At 43.0% G+C, this 24,401-nt stretch overlaps 1 protein-coding gene across 2 annotated transcripts in view; it reads right to left on the minus strand.

Annotated features, from left to right (window-relative positions):
* UNC5D (unc-5 netrin receptor D) overlaps positions 1-24,401 on the minus strand; it is a 409,419-nt gene that overhangs the window by 56,631 nt on the left and 328,387 nt on the right. For both annotated transcript variants that reach the window (XM_080982356.1, XM_080982355.1), the window contains 2 exons: positions 20,362-20,739; positions 15,142-15,226 (listed from right to left, as the gene is read on the minus strand). In XM_080982356.1, the coding sequence (XP_080838482.1) occupies positions 15,142-15,226; positions 20,362-20,739 (463 nt within the window). The remainder of the gene's footprint in view (positions 1-15,141; positions 15,227-20,361; positions 20,740-24,401) is intronic.

The raw sequence follows: 24,401 nt of genomic DNA on the forward strand, positions 1-24,401 counted from the left end.
AGAACTTTGAATTGCCAGGATTCTAGAATCCACATGTTTCAGAGGATGTTCTCCCTACCTTCCCGTTCATGTGATGTGAACACCCGAGAGGGCTCTTTTTGCATATATATGGACTAAGCTGAAAGTTTTGCCCAGCCAAATTAGTACAGCTTTGAGGGGAACACCAAAACCCTCCTGAACGTTTGAGAGTGTATCACTTTTCAGTGGGGTGAGTTTACTAAGACTTGATGGTTACAAGATGATTAAAGCGTGGCGTTTCACCTGCTTCCCTTTCTTCCTCTAAAGTGCCAAGATTATTTGGGGTGGCGAGGGTTGAATGTGTCTCAGGCAGTACAAGATCACATAACATCATTGTGAGGTGTACACGAAAAGAAAGCTTTATACAGTGGTACCTCGGGTTAAGAACTTAATTCATTCCGGAGGTCAGTTTTAAACCTGAAACTGTTCTTAATCTGAGGTACCACTTTAGCTAATGGGGCCTCCCGCTGCTGTCCAATTTCTGTTCTCATCCTGAAGCAAACTTCTTAACCCAAGGTACTATTTCTGGGTTAGTGGTAACCCGAGGTACCACTGTACTAAGCAGAATTGCTTGCAAAAATGTGTATATTGTGCAAAATTGCATACAAAAAATCTATATATTTTGATAAACTTGCTCTGAAATGCTGGTTAATTATCATGAGAGCTTCTTTTTAAAAATGCAGAATGATGTGGAAATGTGGTCAACTGAACCTAGCTGCTGACCCCTTGACCCAGAATATGAATGCCACCTGCCAGGCTTTGTACGCCTGGCAGGAAGAAATTCAACAGGAGTAGCCATCCCCGTTGGTGGCATTTGGGTGGCACTGTGGGTTAAACCACAGAGCCTAGGACTTGCCGATCAGAAGGTCGGCGGTTCGAATCCCCACGACGGGGTGAGCTCCTGTTGCTTGGTCCCTGCTCCTGCCAACCTAGCAGTTCGAAAACACATCAAAGTGCAAGTAGATAAATAGGTACCACTCTGGCGGGAAGGTAAATGGCGTTTCCGTGCGCTGCTCTGGTTTGCCAGAAGTGGCTTAGTCATGCTGGCCACATGACCCAGAAGCTGTACGCCGGCTCCCTCGGCCAAGAAAGCGAGATGAGCGCCACAACCCCAGAGTTGGTCACGATGGGACCTAATGGTCAGGGGTCCCTTTACCTTTACCTTTACCCATCCCCGTCACTTCATTAGAGAGGGACTTTATGCTGGCAACCAGGCAATGACTTTTCCCACCTGCCTTGCCCTACCCTCCAGCCCTAGAAGCCTTTGCTAGACCCTGACTTTGAGAAGAGCAGAAGCAGCTGGGATGAGAGAAGAGGAGTTCAGGGCTATTTTTAAGAAAAAAAAACATTATTGGTTGTGTGTCTTTGTGGCATTTGTAGTTTTGTTAAGTTTTGTGCTATTTTATGAATTGTGACTTGCCATTTTTTTCATTGATTACAGTTTAGTAATTCTTTATTGTAATTTTTAAATGTAAACTGTTTAATTATTATTTGCTGATATTTAAGTTTACTGCTTACTATTATATTCTAATGGATTGCTGAATATTGCTTTATTTGATATACAGTAAGTTGTTTATTTTAAAGTTATGTTTTCGTTATGGACTTTTTTGTTTTGGATCAGAGTGTTATTAGGTGGGTGATCTTTGCTGTCTATTTTGTTGTTTCTTCAGCTTGTAAATCACCCTTTGTATAGTAATATAGAAGGGCAGTATACAAATTAAAATGAAATGAAAATAATAGTAATAACAATAAAAGTAATAATAATAATAATAAAGATTGGGAAAATGAGAAGCCAAGATTGACAGAAGGCTAAGTGCCTCAAATATCTGGACAATTTGAATGGGCTTTGCTTACCCTCTCAAACACAAACACCCATCTTTAAGAGCTGGTGATCTTAAGTGCTGTGCAAAAAGGTGTCTTCACAACAAGCAAGCATACCCTCTCCAAGTGTTTACATGTAATTTTGGGTGAATCTCTTTGAGATTCTACTTCCCCTCCTCTCCTTAAAGAATGCTAAAACTTGACAACACTGATAACAGACACTGGTCTTGATGAATCACCAGCAAGGCGTCCCTAAGAGCATCTAGGCAATAGTCTCATTTGTTATTTTCTGTCTGTATTGTCCATGCTGTGCCACACTTCCAATGGTTTCTATTCAGAGCATTCAGCATTCTCTACAAGAAATGAAGTCTGAATGCCAAAGCACCAAGCCTACATACAAGCCATTAGTGCTCCAAGTACCTTTTTACACACTGCGGGTCCTATTGTCCATGAGCCTGATATCACAATGAGCGTTGACAATTGTTGAGTTGCTGCACTGGAAATGTTCACAGCAGGCAAAGGTATCACTCTTCCTTCATGAAACATGGTCTCCTAGCAGTGATTTGCTACCATCTTCCTAGGGTATTGTGGGGAGCACTTCAGCAAACATTGCACACATCATTTCCCCTTTTCTTCACTTGATAATTCATTCATGAAAATGCACCCTCAATGGCTCTCTAAGATCTGGCAGACCTTTTTGCCAGTGGCACTTGCTTGAGGATGAAGGTTGCATGCATGAATTTTTCCCTGGGGGGAAGTTACCATTAGATGCAACATATCTAATTCGTCCATAATTACTAGTCCTCATGAATACGTGTCACTGACATTTGCAATGGGATTGAAGGATCTATACAATTTAGGAAGTGTCGGTGATTGTCTCAGGCAATATTACTCCTCAGGCAATCTCTACTTGATTGCGAGCCGTCGCAAATGTGTTGCACTGTGACAAAGCAGAAATACAGCCATGTGAAGCCATTCCACTGAAATTTATGGTGCCTTTTCAGAGATTGTAATTTTGTTTTACCATATGGGGGGAGGGAAGTGGCATTTCCCTGAAAGAAAGAAGAATCACATGTACTCAACCTTGAGGGTACTTCAGCTTTCCCAAAAAACACTACTGCCAAAAGTGGAAGAAAGCTGGAAGTATTTCAAAGAGGAGGTACCCAGAAACAAATTAACAGGGGTATACCATCTTTGGCATTATGCTAAAAACGCTGCCACTCAACAGGTAGATCGTGAATCTGAGCTAAGAGTTTGAGTTCTCCATCCATTAATAAGGTCAGACACTATGCCCTCCAAAAACTGTAGTATGATATAGAGGAATTGCAAGGATTCAGAGCCAAGCATTCTCATGAGTGAATACTCCTGTCTGAATAATAGCAGAATGCTATCCTGCTATTCACTGCCAGTGAAGGCAGCAAATGTCCTGTGTCTGGAGGCACTTGGAGGATGGATGGCAGCTAACAGATTGAGGTTGAATCCAGACAAGACAGAAGTACTATTTTGGGGGCATGGGGGGCAAGCAGGTGTGGGGGACTCCCTAGTACTGAATGGGGTAACTGTACTCCTGAAGGACTAGGTACACAGTCTGGGAGTCATTTTGGACTCACAGCTGTCCATGAAGGCACAGGTCAGTTCTGTGTCCAGAGCTGATGCCTACCAGCTCCATCTGGTACGCTGGCTGAGACCCTACTTGTGTGTAGAGTTTCTTGTCAGAGTGGTGCATGCTCTGGTTATCTCCCACTTGGACTACTGCAATGCATTCTACATGGGGTTACCTTGGAAGGTGACCTGGGAACTACAACTAATCCAGAATGTGACAGCTAGACTGGTGACTGGGGTGGAATCTAGACACATATAATAAACATTGTACAATGCAACAAAATATGATTTATGGAATCGATGTCTTGAGCACACGAGCAAAGTCTGTCCTGGTAGGGAACTCCTCTCAACCTACCATCCAACACTGCAGAGGGAAAGACATTTAGTCTGGCTTTGGTGAAAAGCCTTCGGTAGTTAGGTACTGTCAGGTTTTTGATGTAAGATGTTAACTTAAAGACATACCCATATTGAACTCCTACTGCCAGCGGACTACAGACTGCGTGTGATCGAGATCGCAAGTCACTGTGTGCATTGTCCCATAATCTTTGCTTTAAAAATTTTTGGGCACCTTCATAACCCAGGTAATACAGTTGGGGGGGGGGGGAGACCGTAATAAAGATTGATTGATTGAATAAACATTGTGAAAGTGCTTTTTTTAAAAAAAAAATTTTGAAAAATATATTTTGAATTTGCCATAGTTCACCATCGCCATCTAGTGTCACATTTTACAACACACTTAAAACGTTTTATTTGCAGCTGTATAGCTGAGTCCCAAGAGTGGAAGCTGGGACCATATGACACCTGCCCTAAAGGATCTTCACTGGCTCCCAGCATGTTTCCAAGCACAATTCAAAGTGCTGGTGCACTTCAGCCTAGTATACCTGAAGGAGCATCTCAGCCTTCATCGTTTAGCCCGGACACTGAGGTCCGCCTCGGAGGGTCTTGTGGTGGCTCCCTCACTGTGAGAAGTGAAGTTATAGCAAACCATGCAGACGGCCTTTTCGGAAGTGCAGTGCCCTCCCATCAGATGTCAAGGAGATAAAGAACTACACAACTTTTCAAAGACATCTGAAGACAGCCTTGTATTGGGTAGTTTTAAATGTCTGACATTATATTATGTTTTTATATGAAACCTCCCATAGTGGCTGGGGAAACCCAGCCAGATGGGCAGGGGATAAATAATAAAATTATTTATTCTTATTCTTATACTAAGGACTGTTGAAAGGCATTTTGCCTACATCCTAATCTTCTTTGATACTGACTGACCACGCCTACTAGTTCTGTTAAGGAACTCCTATTATTTGTGACTCTATTCACATATCACGTTTGCTGTTTATAAATTTTGAATATATAATGTTGTAAAAAATAAATAAATGTCAACACATTATTAGCCGCGTGTTGCCTGTGATTATTCAGAGTTTTCTGGTTTGCAACGCAGGGGTTTTCCTTTGTTGTATATTTTTGTTCCTCCTGGTATCAGCTCTAACCCTAGCCAGAGAGCAACTTCTGTTTGGTCAACTAAATGCCGTCTGGTCTGAAATCTTGGCTGGCCTTAAAAGCCAACCTCCTATTCTCTGCTGAGCTGAGTGGCAGTTCAGTCCTCTGAAAGCAACACTTGGGTTTGATTCTTGAGTCCTTTTAGACATTATAAAGCTTTCGTAAGGCAACTTGTAGCTGTCATTTTTATGTGATAAACAGTCCTTCAGAACACAATCCCATATGAGGAGATCTAAAGGCTGCCATTTCTTGGGAGATCTCTGTTTTCCAGGACAGTGATAAACTTGAAAGTCAGGTCTACAATTCTGCCTTTGGGGCAAGATGCGTCTCACGTGGGTCTGCCACCAACAGAGCAGAAACAGCAGCAACAATATATGTAGATAGAAAAATGCTACGGCTGTTGGATGAAAAACAACCCAGCGCTACTCCAAGTTAAGAGCTTAGGATGGGGCACACTGCTAAGATAATACTCATTATACAACAACAATCTTTATTACGGTCCAGAGACCCAACAAAACATTACAGATCAATACACAGTTCATACAGCCTACCTCCAAGTTAATCAAGCATTTTGTTTAGAATATAGGGCTCATTTGTTCTTGCAACCACCGATAAAAACTTTGCCACTGCCAACGTTCCAGCCTTTGTCCGGTCTTCCAGTAGGAACCTGACATAGTGAGCCTCTGATTTTCCCGGGAAAGGCACTAGCAAGGGTCGTATCAGTTCAGCCCTGGCCTGCTCATACTTCGCACAATGCAACAAAATATGATTTATGGAATCAATGTCTTAAGCACACGAGCAATACTCATTATAGACCTTCCCACTGCTCCCCTCAGATTTTTTTTTTGATTTTTTTTTTACATACCCACATACTCGCTCCACCCTGCCAATCAATCAATCAATAGAAAAACTGAAAATGTTCAAGTAATATTTCTGGGCTGATCTATAATACTATAATTATAATACTATAATTATAATACTATATAATATATAATATAATATAATTATAATACTATAATACTATAATAATCATTATAGATCAGCCCAGAAATATTACTTGAACATTTTCAGTTTTTCTATTGATTGATTGATTGGCAGGGTGGAGCGAGTATGTGGGTATGTAAAAAAACAAACAAACAAACAAACATCTGAGGGGAGCAGTGGGAAGGTCATCCATAGATCTGTGTGTGAGGAGGCAGGGGTCCCACTTGGAAGAGCAAAGCTCCAAGTTTCTTAGGATTCAGCTGCATTTTCTTGGCTGTCAAACAGCCCATTACAGCCCCCAGACACTGGCTCCACAATGACACAGCTGCATCTGGTCCAAATGTCATGGTGCTCCTAATGACACTAAATCCCAAGGCACCCCCTCCCCACCCAATGATGAGTTCATCATATAGATGTTAACTAGCACTGGGGGCAGGACAGGACCAACCATGAGACTGAAGTCATCCAGTGTTTCTTTCTGAAGTGGATCCACCATAACACTGTGGCTCCAACTCCCAACCCACAGAGGTGCTGCAAAGTCAGTTGTATTAAAAGCTGCTGGGAGATTAAGATGAACCGACGCCTCCTGTCCTTCTCCTGAAGCAAGTCATCATCAACCAGAGTGCCCAAAGCTGTATCAGTGCCAGAACCAGATCTGAAGCTAGATTTGGAAAGAGAAGGTGCTTCTCTCAAGTATGCTGAAAATTGCATGGCTACAGCCCACTTGAACACCTTGTCCAGGAGGTGGATATTGGCAATTGGGCATTAGTGGTATAACCAGGATGGACCTCTTATGGAGGACATACATCACAGCCTCTTTCAGGGCAGCTGGAATGGCCCCTCCTGAAATGGTATATTTACCCCCTGATCATTCTACAATTGATTGTTTCCATTATGCTACTCATGTGGACGACAGATGCACAAGATAGAGAACAGGGGTTAGCAGCCTTTTGGGACTCATCGACCCTGGGGCACATTTTCAAACCAGAAAAACTGTAGTGAGCACCACACACACATCACAGTCAAGCACACATCACAACCTCTAATCCCAATTCTTCTAACCCTGGAGAGATGCTGTCAATCAGTGTGGACCTGTGGTTCCCAAATTCCACCACCACCCCCTTTTGAAAATTGCTGATGTTCTTCTTGGTAATACATTTTTTCTGCCGTTTGTGGTTATTGGGATGTGCTGTGCTAGGTGCTGTATGGTTTTTAATTGTATCTTAATTGCTTTTTTAAATTTTTACCTTGTGCTTTATTGTATCACAATTTGCATTCCATAGAAATCAAATTATATTAATATAGAAAACAATATGCGAAATAAAAGAAGCAATAAAAGTACAATTTAAAAATCAATAAGAATATTCAAGGCGGATATGCCATAGACCACTTGAATGAAACTCGTGGTGATCTATGGATCTCAGTTTGGACAATACTGAGTTTGATGGGCCAGTAAATTGGACTCAGTACAAGGCAACTTCCTATGCTCCTCTGATACTTGCAGCCTCAGCCTGCAACCATCTGGGAGTGAGGGAAGGAATGGGTCATCTCACCAGTTCTTCTGACACCATTGCAGGCTACGTGTTATAACCAGCAGAGGACTTGTCTTGTTGCTATGGTCTCTGTGGCAGTGGTTTTGCTCTCAAAATGTTTGCTTTGATATTTCTTAAGCATCCCTGCTGGCTGAGCACAGGGTTCCAGCAAGCTGGCACGAGTGAAACAAGGCAGCATTCTGTGGCAGCCATCTTAAATCCAGGCCAAACAATCAAAGCTCCACAGAAGTAAAAATAAAACAAAACTGGTTGTATGTTCCCGATGCCGCGGCGGCAGCAGAAAAAGGTGTATCTACACAATGTACGAAAGGTACGGGAATCAGAACTGCGTATGTCACTGCTGTCTCAAGTCTTTGAAAAGGAAATAATGTGTGGCATTCTAATTAAAGTTTCCTTTATGTTTGCTTTCCCTCCTCCAACTTTCACCCCTGGTGTTCCAGAAAGCAAATCTCGCCATGACAATTCTTTTGGTTTGGCTTGCTCCCTCTGCTTTTAGCCAACAGAAGTAAAACAGCAGGAAAAATATGTGCTCCTTCTATTTAATTAACCCGTTTTAATTCACTTCTACCAAGCCCTTACAGATGAAACAGCTGGGTTCATCCTTGGTCCCCCCTCCCCGCCGCCTCTTTCGCTTCACATATCTTAATCTTCCATTGAAAATGATTTTTAAAAAGCAGCAACAGCAGCAGATGGAGATGTAATATGAAAGGTCTCACAAAGGAGCTGAGCTATCAGAGGGAGGCGGGGGACTGAAAAGAGTTTTAGATTAAGTTTTGGAAAATATCTCCAGGCATCAAAAAATCTCTGACAAATCTCTCTCTCCTTTCTCTCTTCTCCTTAAAAGTAAATGCAAATTATTATTAGTTAGCATTCTGAGTATTGGACCTAAATATATATTCTATGCAGAATAAGGCCATGCACATATTAACTGGTTTAAAACACAGCTAGATCATTCATTCTTTTTCTTAATTCCGATCAAAGCTGGTTTGGGGAAAAACATATCAAAATGCAGTTTTTTATAAGAAATTAAAGGATAGATATGGATTGCGGCTGACTCTGAGCGTAAACCAGTTCCCAAATCAACAGTGGGAGCGAACTGGATGTACACAGCCAGAGTATTTGCTTCAGCTTTCGATTTTTCTTCTTGTTGGTTTAAAAAGGAATCTTGGCAACATTACTGAAGTCTCATATGTCCTAATGCCTGAAGAGGTCAGAGATGTGGAAGAACAGCTGAGGATTGGTCTTAAAACCATGTTTGCATTCTCCTAGACATAGAATCTTCTTCTGATCCCTTGAAACTAACCAGCAGAAACAAGGCTCGGATGAGAAGGTTGCTGGGAAACATGATGCTCCCTGGCCAAAATAGGAATTAATAAGAGCATGTTCAAGATCCTAGTACTGGTCCTCTTCCCATCCCTCTCTCTCTCCCTCCAAGAGAGCTGGTTTCTTGCAACCAGTGGACAGCATACAAGCACTTGGACAATTAGTTGATGTATGTTCTTCCCTCTGCTCAGCTTTTTAAAAAGTACATCATGAATGTGCATGCTGGGGGAAGCTTGCGAACATGAATTACATAGTTGGTGCTTATTTAATTACATCAGAGGAATGTTGCTTACAGCATCCCACTGCATCTTGTAAACAGTGGTAGTGTAGAGAATGGGCATAATAAATCCAGTCCTCACACTGAGCTGTAAGGAGGAAATTTGTAGCAGCTGCTGGGCTACATGGGGAGGGAAAGATCTGCACTCTTTGGAGCGCTACAGGCCACTGTCTCTGAACTAAGGCTCAAACATAAAAGGGAGACAGAATGCAATCAGTAGAAGCAACTACATAGGCTTGACAGTGGGGGGGTGGCGAACAGTGTGAGCAAGCTTACAGCAAATTGTGCAACCGGGTTCTGTCCACTGCAAAGGAAAACATGAATTATTCTGCATTAGATTTTAAAATTCAGCCTGCACAAGGAAAACATAATCAACACAAAGCTTCCTGTTCTGCCTGCCCAAGAGTGCAGGGCACTGGAAGTACTGCTGGTGGGTGCCCTCAAAGTGTGGAAGGGAAGGGCTGAGCCGACCCAGGACCTGCTGGATTTGGAGCCAACCCACCTGCCTTCACTGCCAGCAGGGGCAGAGGAAGGGGGGTGCAGTGGGTGCAACACGCCCCAGGTGTCACCGCTGAGGGGGGTGACAAAATGCTGGGCGCACTCACCGCGGGGCCTGCAGTGTGCCCAAGCCACGCATCTCTCCTGGGAGTGATGTGGTGGCTTGAGTGCGCGCAGGCTCCGTGCTGCCCAAACGGTCTGCCCACTGCTGTAGAGTGGCTGTGTGGGAGGAGGCAGGCAGACTCCAGAGGCCCCGCAGTGTGTCCCGCCCCTATGGGTGGCTCGCCCCGCCCTCACCCCATCCCTGGGCATGCTGCCCCAGGCACCCGAGTGGCTTCCTCTGGCACTGACTGCCAGGCCTGATCGCTATGCCAGCTCCAGTTTTGCATAGCCCAAGTCAGGGGTTGTGGGACCTCTGGAACAGTGTGTGTGGGTTGCAGGGAGGAGAGAGGTGTTCATGCCACCTGGCAAACTGATAATGCTACCACTGACAGAACAATCTCCTAAGTACTTTGTTGAATCCCTCCCAGCATATTTTAATATGCATTTTTTGTTCTGTGATTTGAAATTGTGGCAAGCCACCCTACAGTAAGTGGTGCATAGATATTAGAAGGGCAGGATAGGAATAAATAGATAGATAGATAGATAGATAGATAGATAGATAGATAGAAGTCCAAAGTAACCTGGTGGAACCTGATTGGGGAAGAATGCCTTATGGGCTAGGCTCATCCATGTGACCAACAGAATATTAATATTACTCCATTTGTCCTTAGTGATCCAGCATGCAGTCTCTTCTGTGGGGTTCAGTCACAAGAAGGAAAGGCACAGTAAGAAAGGTAAAACTGGGTATACAGGCAGCCTCTAGAAAGGTCTGAAAAGTCTTTGCCTTCCTCCTCAAACCAGGTCATGACAGCTGTTGGCTCATATGTGACGGCGAAAACGCCAACACACAGATGGAACAGGATACTGGGCTGTGTCAGACAGCAATCAAGAATGCAAGTATTAGGAGGATACTTTGCTTTGCATGTAAGAAGTCCCAGGTTCAATCCCGATCTCCTGCTTAAAACCCTGGAGAGTCACAGCCAGTCAGAGTAAGCAGTACTGGATTAGAGGGACCAGTGTTCTGAATTGGTGTAAGGCAGCTCCCAATGTGAGATGGCTCGTCCCATTGTTTCATGCATTTATTTGCAAACTGCCTTGGGCGGGCTATTCACACCAAAAGGCAGTGTAAAAAATACCAAAGTAAATACAATAAGTCTGAAAATAGGACAATATGCTGATTTGTGGGCATTTCCAACCTTTAATAAACTTCAAATGAGGGGAGGGAATTTGCAATGGCACTCTGGAATGTTTCTGTATGATTACATGATGCAGGATATTAGTACCTCGCCATTATAATAATAGTACTAGCAGCACATGATAATACATAGATTTCAACTGGGAATGTGCAGTTCGCAGCTCATTCTCTTAATAACAATACCTTATCTCCTGGTTTGGGTCACTGGAGAGCTGTTAGGAGCAGCCCAGGCCTCTTCTAGAACACCTGGCGACACGCAGCTCAGCTCCTACTCTGCTCCTGGCTGTGTTAGAGTAGCAGCAACAGCCAAGTCGAGTCTCTTGACTCACATTTCTTGGCCACCTTGCACTCAGCAGGCCACAGCTAATGAGGGTTAGGTCAACCTGATGGCAGGAGGAGATCACAAAAGGGGCCGCATGTGGACTCCCATCGTCTGTTACACAGGGCTGCTCTAAAGCTGAACAACAGCCTTTGCCAACTATAGCACAACACACTGACAGATCTCCCCAGGCTCAAAAAGAAGTGGGACGAGGAAGCAACCTAGTGATTTTTCACAGGTAGAAACTGTGAGAAAAACGGGAAAAAATAATAATACGAGAAACCTTTAAGAAGAAGTAAAAAGGAGAATGAAAAGCTATCAAAACTTGTTAGCTTTGGGCGGCCCACCGAGTAAAGGGAGGAAATTTTATTCCAGCTGCTATTAAATTATAGGCTGTAAAACCTATAGCTCAATTATTACACAACACACAACTAGTCCCCCTCTAGTTGGATCCCTATGAAAAAATACAATCAGGGTTTTTAAGGTCAATTCTCCAAACTCCCAAATGTGTCCCTAACAGAGCCCTACGATTAGAGACAGGCCAAATTGTGACTTGTGACTTTGTATACATGGTGAAGACTCGGTTAAGACCCCAACTGGGCTGCTCCGCTGGCTGATAATTATCAAACAAAATGATTTTATACTGCCTTTCTCCTGAATATCTTTTAAGTCTAGAAATGGAAAGGGCTAGAAGTATAATAAGAACGAATCTGGGATATAGAATACCAAAATGATCTTAACCAATCCTCTAAAATTTATAAATCCTTACACAAACCTCAAAGATCACACCCAGCAAATTACTTAAGTGTACTGGACAACCCTAAACATTGCTGGGCATTTTCCAGAGTCCATTTTAATGTTCTCCCTTCAGCACTATTAGAGGGCAGATATCACAACATCCCAGTTGAACAGAGATTATGCCCATGCAACTCTGATGAGACTGAATCCATTGGGCAAGTTCTTTTATACTGCCCATTGGATTGTGATACTCAAAGAAAGCTAATCCAACCACTACTAAGGAAATTACCAGACCGCTCAGGGGAAAGCTATGTTAAATACCTTCTTGCCAACAATGATCTGAATATCACCAGGCCTGTCATGAAATTCTGTTTTATGGCAACGAGGACAAGACAGACTGTAGTGGCAGTTGTCTGATGAATGAGCACTGACTTTAAACTTTGGATCAAAGATTTTAGTTGAAGGAGTGTTATTTTTAATGTAAATAAGTTTATAGGGAATTTCTAATTACATCCTCCTCTTGATGATGATGAAGCGTATGTTGCTGGTGTTAATTTTGTTATCTGGTCTTTGATCACAATAAAGATTGATTGATTGAGTGAGTGAGTGATTGCTAGTCCTCAGTTTCACTGTCACATTCCTTTCATAGCAGGGGGGAGAGGGGAAATCTCCATTTTAAGGCACAAAAAAAGTTCTAGTTGAAAGTTAACTAAAGCCATGTTCATGCCATACATTACAAGCACTTAAAATACTTATGGCTTCCTCCAAATAATTCTGGGATCTGTTAATTTGTTAAAATTGCTGAGAGCTGTTAGGCCCTTACAGAGCTACGATTCCCACAATCCCCTGAGAAGAGGGTTTGGTTGTTAAACCACCCTAGGAATTCTAGGAGTTTCAAAAATTATGGTTTCTTGCAGTAGCTAGGATATATAATTGCTGCTCTTTATATTATTACACTGTATATGAAGTGCATGTATTTTTATATTGTCTTTGTTGTTCTTCACTGCAAGCCTCTACAAGTGCTATTTTGGTAGAAATGCAGGGCATAAATATTAATTCAAATACAATCTTACTTGGGGGCTTGAATTGAAGGCATAATGATGGTGATGGAAAGAATATTAGCGAGAATAGAAGGAGAAGCAATGGTTGATCTAGCTTTGAAACTCCTTGGCACTCCCCCGTCCTTCTTGCCCCATTACACTAGGAAAGTAGCAGCCACCTCCTTTCCCCACCTACTCATTCTTCTGGAAACCTAAATAAGTCCATCCCTGGGGGTGGAGATTAACCATCCCTACCTCCATCAGAAAATGGAGTAAACAAAATATCCCTCTGTATTTCTTGTGTGTAAGGGTAAATCGTGTCCTCCCTAAAAGAGGGCATGTGTTGCGGTGAGACCTGGAGACTGACCTCCTGGTCGTGGGTGGGTATACTGGATAGCCACAACACCCGAATGGCAGGTCCCTTGTTGCTGGGTTTAATCTGGCCAATGCGGTGCAGTCAAAACGGATCGAGGGACCTATATATACCTATGCACGTGACCCAGAGCTTCCTCTTTTGGCTCATGCATCGGAACACCCACCCACCTGTCCTTACTTTTAGGGCATTTTGTGATTGACCTTGCTATGCCGTCATGTGTCATCTGTCGTTGGGACAGGGGCACAACAGGAATTGCCCCCACTTGTCTTATTGGCTGTTGCCATTTGGGTTTCGCCTGCAAACTGTCACAACTTATAAGGTTGCGAATAGGCACTGGTTCAGGTGATAGGGATGGGAGAATGGTCTCACTATCCCTATGTTTTGTTTTGTTTTGTTTTGTTTTTTATTAAAGATTTTCTTGATTTACAGAAGTATGTGTAATGTCTCTTGTATTTTTTCCATGTAACATTTTTACAAATCAGTTTCATTTGTTGAGACATTAGGAAGAAAAGGGGTGGGGGTGGGGAAGATGGGTGGGGGTGGGGTCAGGTGGCAATGTTTCCATTTTGCTTAATGTATGTAGGGTTTGGTGTCAGCGTTGGTCGTGCAGGTTCCCTGCTGTTCACTTGTGTTCCTTTGGTGGCGAGAGAGGTTGGGGTTGGCCTAGGGTGTGGTTGTTTGTTTGTGATTGGCTGTGGTGGTATTTGTTTTCGTGTGTGAGTGGGGTGGGTGGGTGTTTTGGATCAGGTTAGCCATATTGATTTGTATGCTGTTGGTGGATTATTGTCATTGTCTTGTTGGGCTGCTCGCTATCCCTATTTGAAGGGTATTCTGTTAAAGGAATCCAGGGACTCAACTTGGTTTGGTCAACCCCTGAGAGGGGGGTTGTGCCCATGCCTGAGTCCAGGGGAGCATCTGGGGAGTAAACAGAGTCTGTTCCTGGGCTTTTCACCTACCTCAGATGTTCACCCTTAGCTGACCTATGCTGGAACCCTGGGTCAACGCTATCTGCAAGGGTACAGGGAGCTAGCTGAACCAGAGCCTATGCAACCACTTTTCTGTAATCAATAAAGTTGTGGCCTAAATTCTGCCAAAAACCAAAACTAAAATTTGAAAATATGTGTTTATTTAGGGGGGAGGTCTCTGAGTCTGAACACGCAAAATGACCGGCACCAAATATACTGTGGTTAACAGGCTAGGCAGGGATATTTGTAAATGCATATATTTCCAGTGAAATTGTGTGAGCCTCTCCATATGTATGTGATTAAACCACAGCTCTTTAATCTATAATGCCTGCAGAAAGGAAAGTGGTGCCCCTTCTGGTGTTGTTAGACTCCAATCAGCTCCAGCCAACATAGCCAATGATCAGGGATGATGGCAGTTGAAGTCTAATAACACCTGATAGACACAACCTTAAGTAGCCCTAATTTAGAGCATACTATAGAGACTACTCTATAGAGGAGGAATTGAACTGATTTTTTTTAAAAAGTTCAATTTCTAGTTATATATACCCTTCTTCTTTTGAGCAGCAATATATTTGTAAATCAATGGAAATTATGCAGTTACTTCAATTACTCCCCCTTTCTTCTAGAACAGTGACAGGGAACCTCTGGTCCTCCAGTTCTTGATGGACTCCAACTCCTATCAACACCAACTATTGGTTATGTTGACTGGGGCTGATGAGGGTTGGGGTCTACTTGCTTTGGTGGTGTGGGGAGAGGGTCCCCATTCCTGTTCTATAAGTTGGTGTTTAACAGTTTTGATTAGGATATGTGCATCATTTTTGCTTCTGTCTTACCTGGCTTCATCTTGGTTGATGGCAAGGTAGATCTCCCAAGATGCTTCTTCGGGGATGGCTCCATGTGGAATCAGCAGGCTAACTCCTGTAACAAAGTAAGAACAAAAGATACTAGGGGGCGTATCAAATCTCAGCTGGAAGTGAGTCGGAGCTTAAGAAGAGCGTTAGCCTAATGGAACATACTGGTGAGACGAATCTTTGTCATCACCTGAACAGTGTAGTATAGATCACATTCCAATTTATAGTTATACTGTTATTTTGGTACTACAATCTCTCCTCAAGGTCATAGTTAAAATGAGGTTTCTATTGTGTGAGTATTTAGAAAATGCAAGAGAGATTGCTTTGGAGAAGGGCTATGTGCTCATAGGTACAGCACATGCATTTCATGAAGAAAGGTCCAAGATTAATCCTTGGCATCTCCAGGTACACCTGTATGGAATCCTGGAGAGCTGCTACCATTCAGTGTGGACTGTTCTGATCTACATGAACCAATGGTCTGATTCTGTACAAGAGTCAGTCAATATTTCACTCCAGTACTTACCTACCCACCAACCAACCTCCAAAATGTCCTTCAATACAACTCCAGCATCTATAGAATGTTTTTCATAATGTTTAGAATCATGTTTGTTATAATGTGGTCCATACATCAGTGAGGGCACAGCTGGGTCCCAAACAATGTCAGCATGTTTTAAATAGTGGCAGCAAGAGGAAAAATGGAGGAAACACCCTAAGGTGTAAGAAGCATAAAACCAGGCAGAGCAGGAGCTCTGAAAGAGGTACATAAGAGGACATCAGACAAATTCTTATGTCTGAATCATCTCCTTCTCTGCCCTCCCCCGCCCAAGAAGGGTACTTGAAGAACCATTGTGAAAAAGCAGTGACAAAGGGTGAAGTTTTAAGGGCTAGGTGTCATTCATCTGAGAGGTCTTAAAGAATTCAGATGTGAAGTGACTGACCTTTTGTATAAAATATGTAGTATTGCTAAAATGTTAATCATCCTTTGGAATGTAGCCAACAGAACACATTCCAAAAAGAGTTCCAGTAAATTACAATCCTGTCAACTTTACATCCATCCTGCACAGATCAATGGACATTCTTCTTCATATCCATCAAATTTTACATGCAAATAGTTCACCAGCATATATTCTGATTGTTCTCTTGAAACCTTTAAATTCATTCAGTGCCAACATTTCATCATTATATTTTCATTGTTATGATGACTACAGCTACAGCCTTGGCTTCCTGAATCAAGGAACTCATTGGTAGCTGATGGCATTTCTCAACAAAATAAACTCAGCACCTGTCTGAAATGTAAATATTCCACTGTGAGCTGTTATGTACCTAGAATGCTGTGGAATGAGATTTTTGCAAACATTTGATGGTGGCAGCAGAGGTGGAGGTAGGCTTAATTGTATGTTAAGACTCTCTTCGAAATTGTATATTATAGTTCAGAGATGGAAGGAAATGTACAGCCCTTCACGTGCCACTCCTCCAGAGGCCATGTGACAGTAGGGGGAAATGGTTGAAGCAAGAGGCTACTTTCCAGCTGTGGAAAAGGCATACACCTGCACCCATCTCTCCATCCTTCATCTCGGCAAGCAAGAGGCATTATTGCAGTTCAAGGAAACATTCCAGCTAGCCAAAAGCACTCAAGGAGGACATGGGGCAGGACAGATATGGGGACAGCCTGGGAATAGGGGGAGTGGCCTAGGAAGGGGGCGTGACCTGGGAAGAGTGCTGAGAGCCAGACAGAGATTTTGGAAGGGCTGGATTCAGCGCCTAGGCCTGACATTTCTTGGGGTTGAAGTTTTGATATTTAGAAATGGTTGATAACACGGCACTCTACCACTGTTATAAATCTTTTTAAAATATAAAATAATGTTACCTTTTCTTTTCTTTTCTTTCTACCAAACCTCCTGGGAAGTTAATCTGTGTGCTGCCATCTTTAGCACATAGCACTCAAAGGAACTGAGAGATGTATGCCTGGATTGTTACAACTTGTAGAAGTCAGTTGGCCCATCACCTGTTCGGCTTGGGCCCACCATCTGTTGTTGATACAATGCCACACTTTGGCCAGTGTGATCGGCAGAGAATGCACAGTTCCAGCAGAATCTTCCAGCTAAAAATCAGAGTTTTCCTGTTTTCCAGTAGTCAGCCTTTTCCAGAATTCCCAGTCAATAAATCTCCTTTCCCACTCAGTTCAGCTTAGAGTATAAAGCGTTTATTGTCTCATGACACAAGACAAGCCTAAACACACTGGCTAGATAAACTTTAAGAGATGCTGGTACATCATGAACTGATCTCCTTAAATACAGCTCTTCTGGTCTTAGAAGTAAATCTTGTAAAGGTACAAGTATAAAGAGAAATCCACTAGCACTTTATCATGCTAGCTCACCATGCTATGCTGAACCATACAACATACAACCATACAACACAGCTGAACAACCTTCAACTGTGATGATACCTTGCACTCAGTGGTGGAGCTTCATGTTCTGGCACCAGGGGGCGGAGAGCAGACGGGGGCAGGACTGGCGCACGTCCTGGGGGGCGTGACATGCCACCCGCAGGGGTGTGTCGTGTGTCCTGGGGATGTGATGCGCTGCCCGCAGGGGTGTGGCATGCGTCCTGGGGGCGTGGCGCCCAGCGTGGGTGGGAAGGCAACTGCGATGGCACCCCACCAGGACCATGCTGATGGGGGCGGTGCCCCCCCACTCCTCTTCCTCTGCCACTACTTGCACTAAGTGTGAATGCTTCATATTTCTCCCAATGCTGCTGAATGCAGCCTCAGACAATTCCTCAGACAAAGGGAGAGTGGATGAGTCATGCTCCAGGCATTTAGCCCTGGTCTGTTTCTAAGTCGCCCAGTCCAGCTGGCGTGTTAATTCTAAGCAGAATCCAGATATGGGGATAGGCTGTTCAAGACATGGACTTAGTGCAATTTCACCCATCCAGATTACGCCAACATGGATACATTGATGAAATGCAATAAAATGAAACCAAATCTTCCCCATAGCCAAAGAAGGACAGAACCCTAACTGAAAAGGGGCACCTTCTGCTGTCAATAGTGTATAAAATAAGGGTATAATACTGTATATCTGAAACACACTTAAATTCATGCTAAACTGCTGGTATTAATAAGTGCAGGCACGTGATAAAATGTTGTAAAGGATTTATAGGTAAAACCTTAAATATGTAAACAAAAAAACAATTTTTAAAAGAAGTGGGTTAATATGGGGGTTGCAGACATGTTGCCCTCGAGATGGTTGTAACTCCAACTCCTTTCAGCTCCAACTAGTATGACAAAAGATCAGGGCTGATGGGAGCTGTAGTTCGTAACTCCTGGAGGGTGCCATGTTGGCCACCCCTAGGCTAATGTAATTCGGTTCCACGTGGCAGTGGAAAACTTTAGTTTTCAAAACTTTGCTGGCCTCATCCTCTGAGCATAGTTCATCTCAACTATTTGATCGAGTACACCAAGGGAATTTACTGGAATGGATCAATTATGCTGAGCGGAAAAATAATTGTGAGAGACTTCTACATTTTGAAGTGGACCTAAATACTGGTATAATTATAATCTGGCAAGTTTAGCAGCTCAGGAATAAATTCTATCCACGCTCCATTTAAGACTTCTGGCTGTACATGACTGAAACCTAGTAAATATTGAGAGAGGACCAAATTATATATGAGATTAATCATCATCGTATCTGTGAGCAATGTTCCATTTTAATATCAATATTTTTTTATTTTTAAAAAGCATTGAATGTTCTGCATTCCAAAGTATACACAAATGCTAGATGGGAGCCTTTGTTCATGCAAAGAGCAGCAGAGGTTGGTGGGGAAGGAGGACAGTCGTGTCCTCCTGGTGCTTGGAAGCCCTGCACTTCATTGGAGCAAGGCAGTGGTGCTGAAATCAGAGGAGTCCTGAAGTGTTGACCATACCTGAAAAGCTCCTCCCTGCCTGTTACAGCTCTCTCTCCCAATGAGGGCAGTGTCCCTGTTGAAAGGATGCCCTGTATCCCAATCACCCTCATGAGCCCCTGTAGGCAAAGAGTAGGCAGCAGCATATCCAAATGGAAAGCCAGAGCTAGAGGTTTAGTGGGTGGCGCTGTGGGTTAAACCACAGAGCCTAGGGCTTGCTGATCAGAAGGTTGGTGGTTCGAATCCCCGCAACGGGGTGAGCTCCCATTGCTCGGTCCCTGCTGCTGCCAACCTAGCAGTTCAAAAGCACATCAAAGTGCAAGTAGATAAATAGGTACCGCTCCGACGGGAAGGTAAACGGTGTTTCCGTGTGCTGCTCTGGTTCGCCAGAAGCAGCTTAGTCATGCTGGCCACATGACCCGGAAGCTGTGTGCCAGCTCCCTCAGCCAGTAAAGCAAGATGAGTGTCGCAACCCCAGAGTCGTCTGTGACTGGCCCTAACGGTCAGGGGTCCCTTTACCTTTACCTTTAAGTACCCTGATTGACTCACTAGACAGCCCCTTGTAAGGGAGGGTTTAAAGCCTTGTGGCACGAACTGGGTCAGTGTTAGAAGGAGAATGCTGTTCAATATGAAGTCTGGGTCTAATCCAATGTGGCTTTTCTTGTGTTTTTAGTAGGAACATGCTAGTGACTTGGGGAAAATCTACTCAATCTTAATTCCCCAGCAACAAGATTTCATTAGGTTATGACAGGGGTCAGCAATTTTTTTTCAGCAGGGGGCCAGTCCACTGTCCCTCAGACCTTGTGGAAGGCCGGACTATTATTTTTTTTTTTTGGGGGGGGGATGAAAGAATTCCTATGCCCCACAAATAACCCAGAGATACATTTTAAATAAAAGCACACATTCTACTCGTGTAAAAACACCAGGCAGGCCCCACAAATAACCCAGGGATGCATTTCAAATAAAAGGACACATTCTACTCATGTAAAAACACACTGATTCCTGGACCATCAGCGGGCTGAATTTAGAAGGCGATTGGGCCGGATCCGGCCCCCAGGCCTTAGTTTGCCTACCCATGGGTTATGAGCTACAACTGCTCAGACATCCTGTGAGTGTTCACTATTGGTCCTTAGGGTATCTTTACCAAGTTGTCAGCTGGTAACAGCAAGCAAGAGTTCATATGTCACGAGCCCCACTAAGAGAACTTGCTATGACAGCACATTTTAAAGAGAAGGAGAGAAAGGTTTACCCCAACACTTAATAATGCATTTCAAAACACATTCAGACTTCGCAGCAACCCACCTGTGTTTGGGATTCCTAAACGTCCTCCCAGGTGGCCAAAGATACCCGTGGCCCTCATCTCACTTCTTTTGGAGAGCGATGATAGATTCTGAATGTATGCAGCTTTGTTTTTCGCATGTATGGGATGGAAGGTCCTGTTACTGTCATGTGGAAATGTCCCAGAATGTGTTTTTCCATGGTACTCTGATCGTTCAGTCACACCCAAAGAAACCATAAATGAACTCTGAACTTTGACCTTAATGTCAGTCAAAGGGTTGAAGAGAGATGATTCAGTCATAAGCTCCTTGTCGATGGGGTCTTGAAGGCAAATGGGTCCACTGTAGGTTCTACTCACGGTCAGGTCAGGCTGCATGGATGAGTTCAAAAGCAAGGAGTTACCTGATGGAAGGAAATCAATCGGGCAATTGGTTATCATTGTTATGTACAACAGACAGTGTTGTGTGTATAGCTTTGTCTACAGAATTGCCTAGTTCAGGGATGGAAAACCTGTAGCCTTCCATGTATCGTTGGCTTTCCATCATCCTGGTCATGCTGGCTGGGGCTGATGGGAATTGGTGTCCAAATACATCTGGAGGGCTGCAGGTTCCTCACCCTGACTTAATTCAACATCTGGAGAACCAAAGGTTCCCCTTCCCTGGCCTAGTTCTTAATGAGGTGGTAAACCATTGTTTGGTCAATACTACTTTAGCCTACAGACAAGGGAGTTGTTCCAGCCCTTTGATCATTTTGGTTGCCCTTTTCTGAACATTTTACAGCTTTATAATATCATTTTTGAGAACTATGCCCCAACCAGAACTATGCAAAATGTTCCAGATGTGATTTTACCATCTATTTATATAATAGCATTATTATAATATTGGCCATTTCATTTTAACTCCATTTCCTAACGGAGGAATATATTTTGCATTAATACACACCCACCCACACCCAGCTGTGGCACATTTTCATTGAGCCAGCCACCATGACCTAAAGTTCCTGGTCCATCATTGCCAGTTCTACCCCATTAGTATATATGTGAAATATATATATTCTGTATGTAGAGTATTGTATGCACAGTATTACCTGCCCTAAAGAGCATTACTTTACAGATTTATGATTTTTAATGCATTTCACTCGTGCACTTTAAGCATTTTATAAGCACATTCATATGAAAATTGCATTTCATCCAAATCAATGCTGAAAACTGAAGACATCAACAGACAAGTTAAAATTAAAAATCCCAGATGATGAACTATTTCACATTGGCAACAAATAATCCATACATTTGTTAATTGTGGTGTTTGACGTACTGTAAATTCAGTTGAGAGAAACTGACTGCCGTAGGGGTCAAAAAGTTGGTTAAGTAGATTATGAACTCTCTGCTCATGCTGGGTTGAGGGGTTCAGCTCTCTCATCCATATCACCAAGAGAATGGTTAGGGTTAATTTAACCCCCAGGTGGAATGTGCTGTAAAATGACTGCCTGCACCAACCCTTTGCACAGGGTGATTCAAAATATCTGAAACCTCTCCATTATCTAGTCCCAGATCCTGTGTTCGGCCATGCCATCTCTAGCGGTTTCCAATGCGGGAGACCAAAGGGACATTTTGTTTGGATTTTCTGAAGTACAGCGGCTGAAAACAATGGGGACTGACACCCCTTCAAAATAAAAATATTCGGATTTTCCAAAATACTCCTTTAAGATCAGGATGAAAGTCAGGATTAATATGGTGAACCCCTAAATGGCCAGCTAAGTTCAGGATAAACTTAAAACACCACCAGTAGAACCATGTACATTTAGCAGCTGTATCAGTGAGCCTACTTCCTTTCCCCCTCTCCTCTGGCTTGGCCAGGAGGAGAATGTAAAGATCACTTTATAAAGTAACAGTGCAATTGCCAAGGACAAAATGTGGCTAATTGAACTATGGGTTATTGTAGGAAATCAGGACCATGATGATATCCTTTTTAGCAAACCACTGTTTAAACAAACAAAAGTTCCTAGCTTAGACATAATAAGAAATCTTCTGCCAGCAGTGCTGGAAGATGAGAGGGAAGCAGGGAATGCATGAACCCAAGGCTTGTTGCTGCTCTTCACTTATTGCTACACTATGGTTTGGAATGATTCACAGAAATAACAGAATTGCTTATTTTATAGTAACAGTGAATAACGTGCTTTGACAAGTATTTGAATAATTTCCATAATCACTTTCTTTATTTTTGCTCACAATGAAACTCACAGGAAAATAGTTGTGTCGTGCCTACCTTTTGTTTTCTATCTTTAGCCACTCATCAAAAGTGTTCTTATCCCTACCCCCAAATACTTACATTGCTTTGGTTTAAAAGAATCTGGTTACACACACACACACACACACACACACACACACACACGTGTTTATTGGCATTGTCATATAATATCCAGTACAGTTTCTCATGACAAAACTAGCAGTGATCCCACCCCAGAATAACATAATTAGCTGGGGGAGAGATCATGGTCGTTGTTTATTCATTAGTGATGTGAAAGAGTCCTATTTTCTGACTCAGACATATGAATTTGAGTAGCTAATGATGCTTAAGTTAAAATGCAAGATGATTTTAATGGCCCAGCAGCCCCCCATTCCTTGGCTTTGATTTTAAACTGAGCCAGAGAATAATCTACCCTCTTTTCCTATCTTCTTCTTTCCCACATGGCCAACTCCATCCCTACTTTTCTTCCTTGCTGTTCTTGCAGCTGTGGAACCTGAGAGGCAGATATTGATATTGATCTTCTTCCTCTTCTATCTGACACCTAGTGTGCTGTTTTGATGTGCCTGGCTCATTGGGGGATTTTGAGGGAAGAATTGGACCCTGTCAAGCTCGTGATACATCAGTAGCCTTGGGAAAATAACATTGCCCAGAGCTCCATGTGCCTGTCATACAGTTACAGCACCATGCCAGGCATCAGAGAGGCAAGGAAGAGACGTTCTTTAATCCTACTGCCGCCATCACAGCAGCGGGTGGGAGGGACCCAGCAGGCAGGAAGGCATGTGGGTGGGGGGATTGTAGGTGGGATCTGGCGGGACTCTGTTGCACTCCTGATAATGTCATCAGGGGCATAACGCGGTCCAAATTAGTCTCAGTTAAATCAAGCTATTTTCTGAGGCTTTGGTTAGATTCCGCCCCCCTCCAAGTCCAGTTTCCAAACATCACTGGGCAAATTATTTGCATAATCAATATTCAGTTGTGTCCAACGATCCTTTGTTGAGGTGCTGTGTATACTTTCTTGAGCATTGTAATGTCAAAGAGAGTATTCACTGCTGCCTTGCTTCAGACCTTACCATAAGCACCTAGTCGGTCACTGTGAGAAAAGGATGCTAAACTAGACCGGGACTTCGCCTGATCCAGAAGCACTCTTATGATTCCTGCCCCCACATATCTTAAGGTTGAGAATACTTTCACCTAACTTTTGTGTGACAACTTCAGGCCCCTGCCAACACTTTTTCATACTTCATAGATTCTACCTACCCTCCTTAACAACAAGGTTTATTCTATATATCCTTAAGCTTTTGCCTGTAGCTAATTTCTTCAATTCCCACATGGACTGCCCTATTATAGTTTACTTTGAACCCTTCTGAGCTTATGCTGTTTTCTATGTTTTTCATTTTCTAATGTGGTGTTAAATTTCAGTTAAAAAAAATAAAAATAAAGCAAGCAGCGAAAGGTAGTTAACAATCTTATTATGGGAGATCTTTGGCCTAGTGAATGCTGAGGAAATTGAAGAATTGGAGACCTAGATTTTTAGGTGGGTTATTGATTTTTTTCATGTGTGTGTGTGTGTGTTCCAGTGCCTTCATTTTTCATTGTCTTAATACTTGGGGGAATTTTATAAAGAAGAGACAAATATTCAGGAAATTCTGAAACCCTGTTATTTGGTCTCCAAGCTCTTTTAAGGTGATTTACACCTAAGCCCTTACCCACCTTTAAATCAGCGGCTCAAACTTTATAGAAAATTAACTTCATGCACCAAGAAGTCTCTTTGAAAGACTACTGATTTTGGGGTGGGTGGGTGGATGGGTGTGGCAGGCT

The sequence above is a fragment of the Podarcis pityusensis genome, assembly GCF_964106645.2.
Source record: "Podarcis pityusensis genome assembly, chromosome: 15".
NCBI classification, from domain to species: Eukaryota; Metazoa; Chordata; class Lepidosauria; order Squamata; family Lacertidae; genus Podarcis; species Podarcis pityusensis.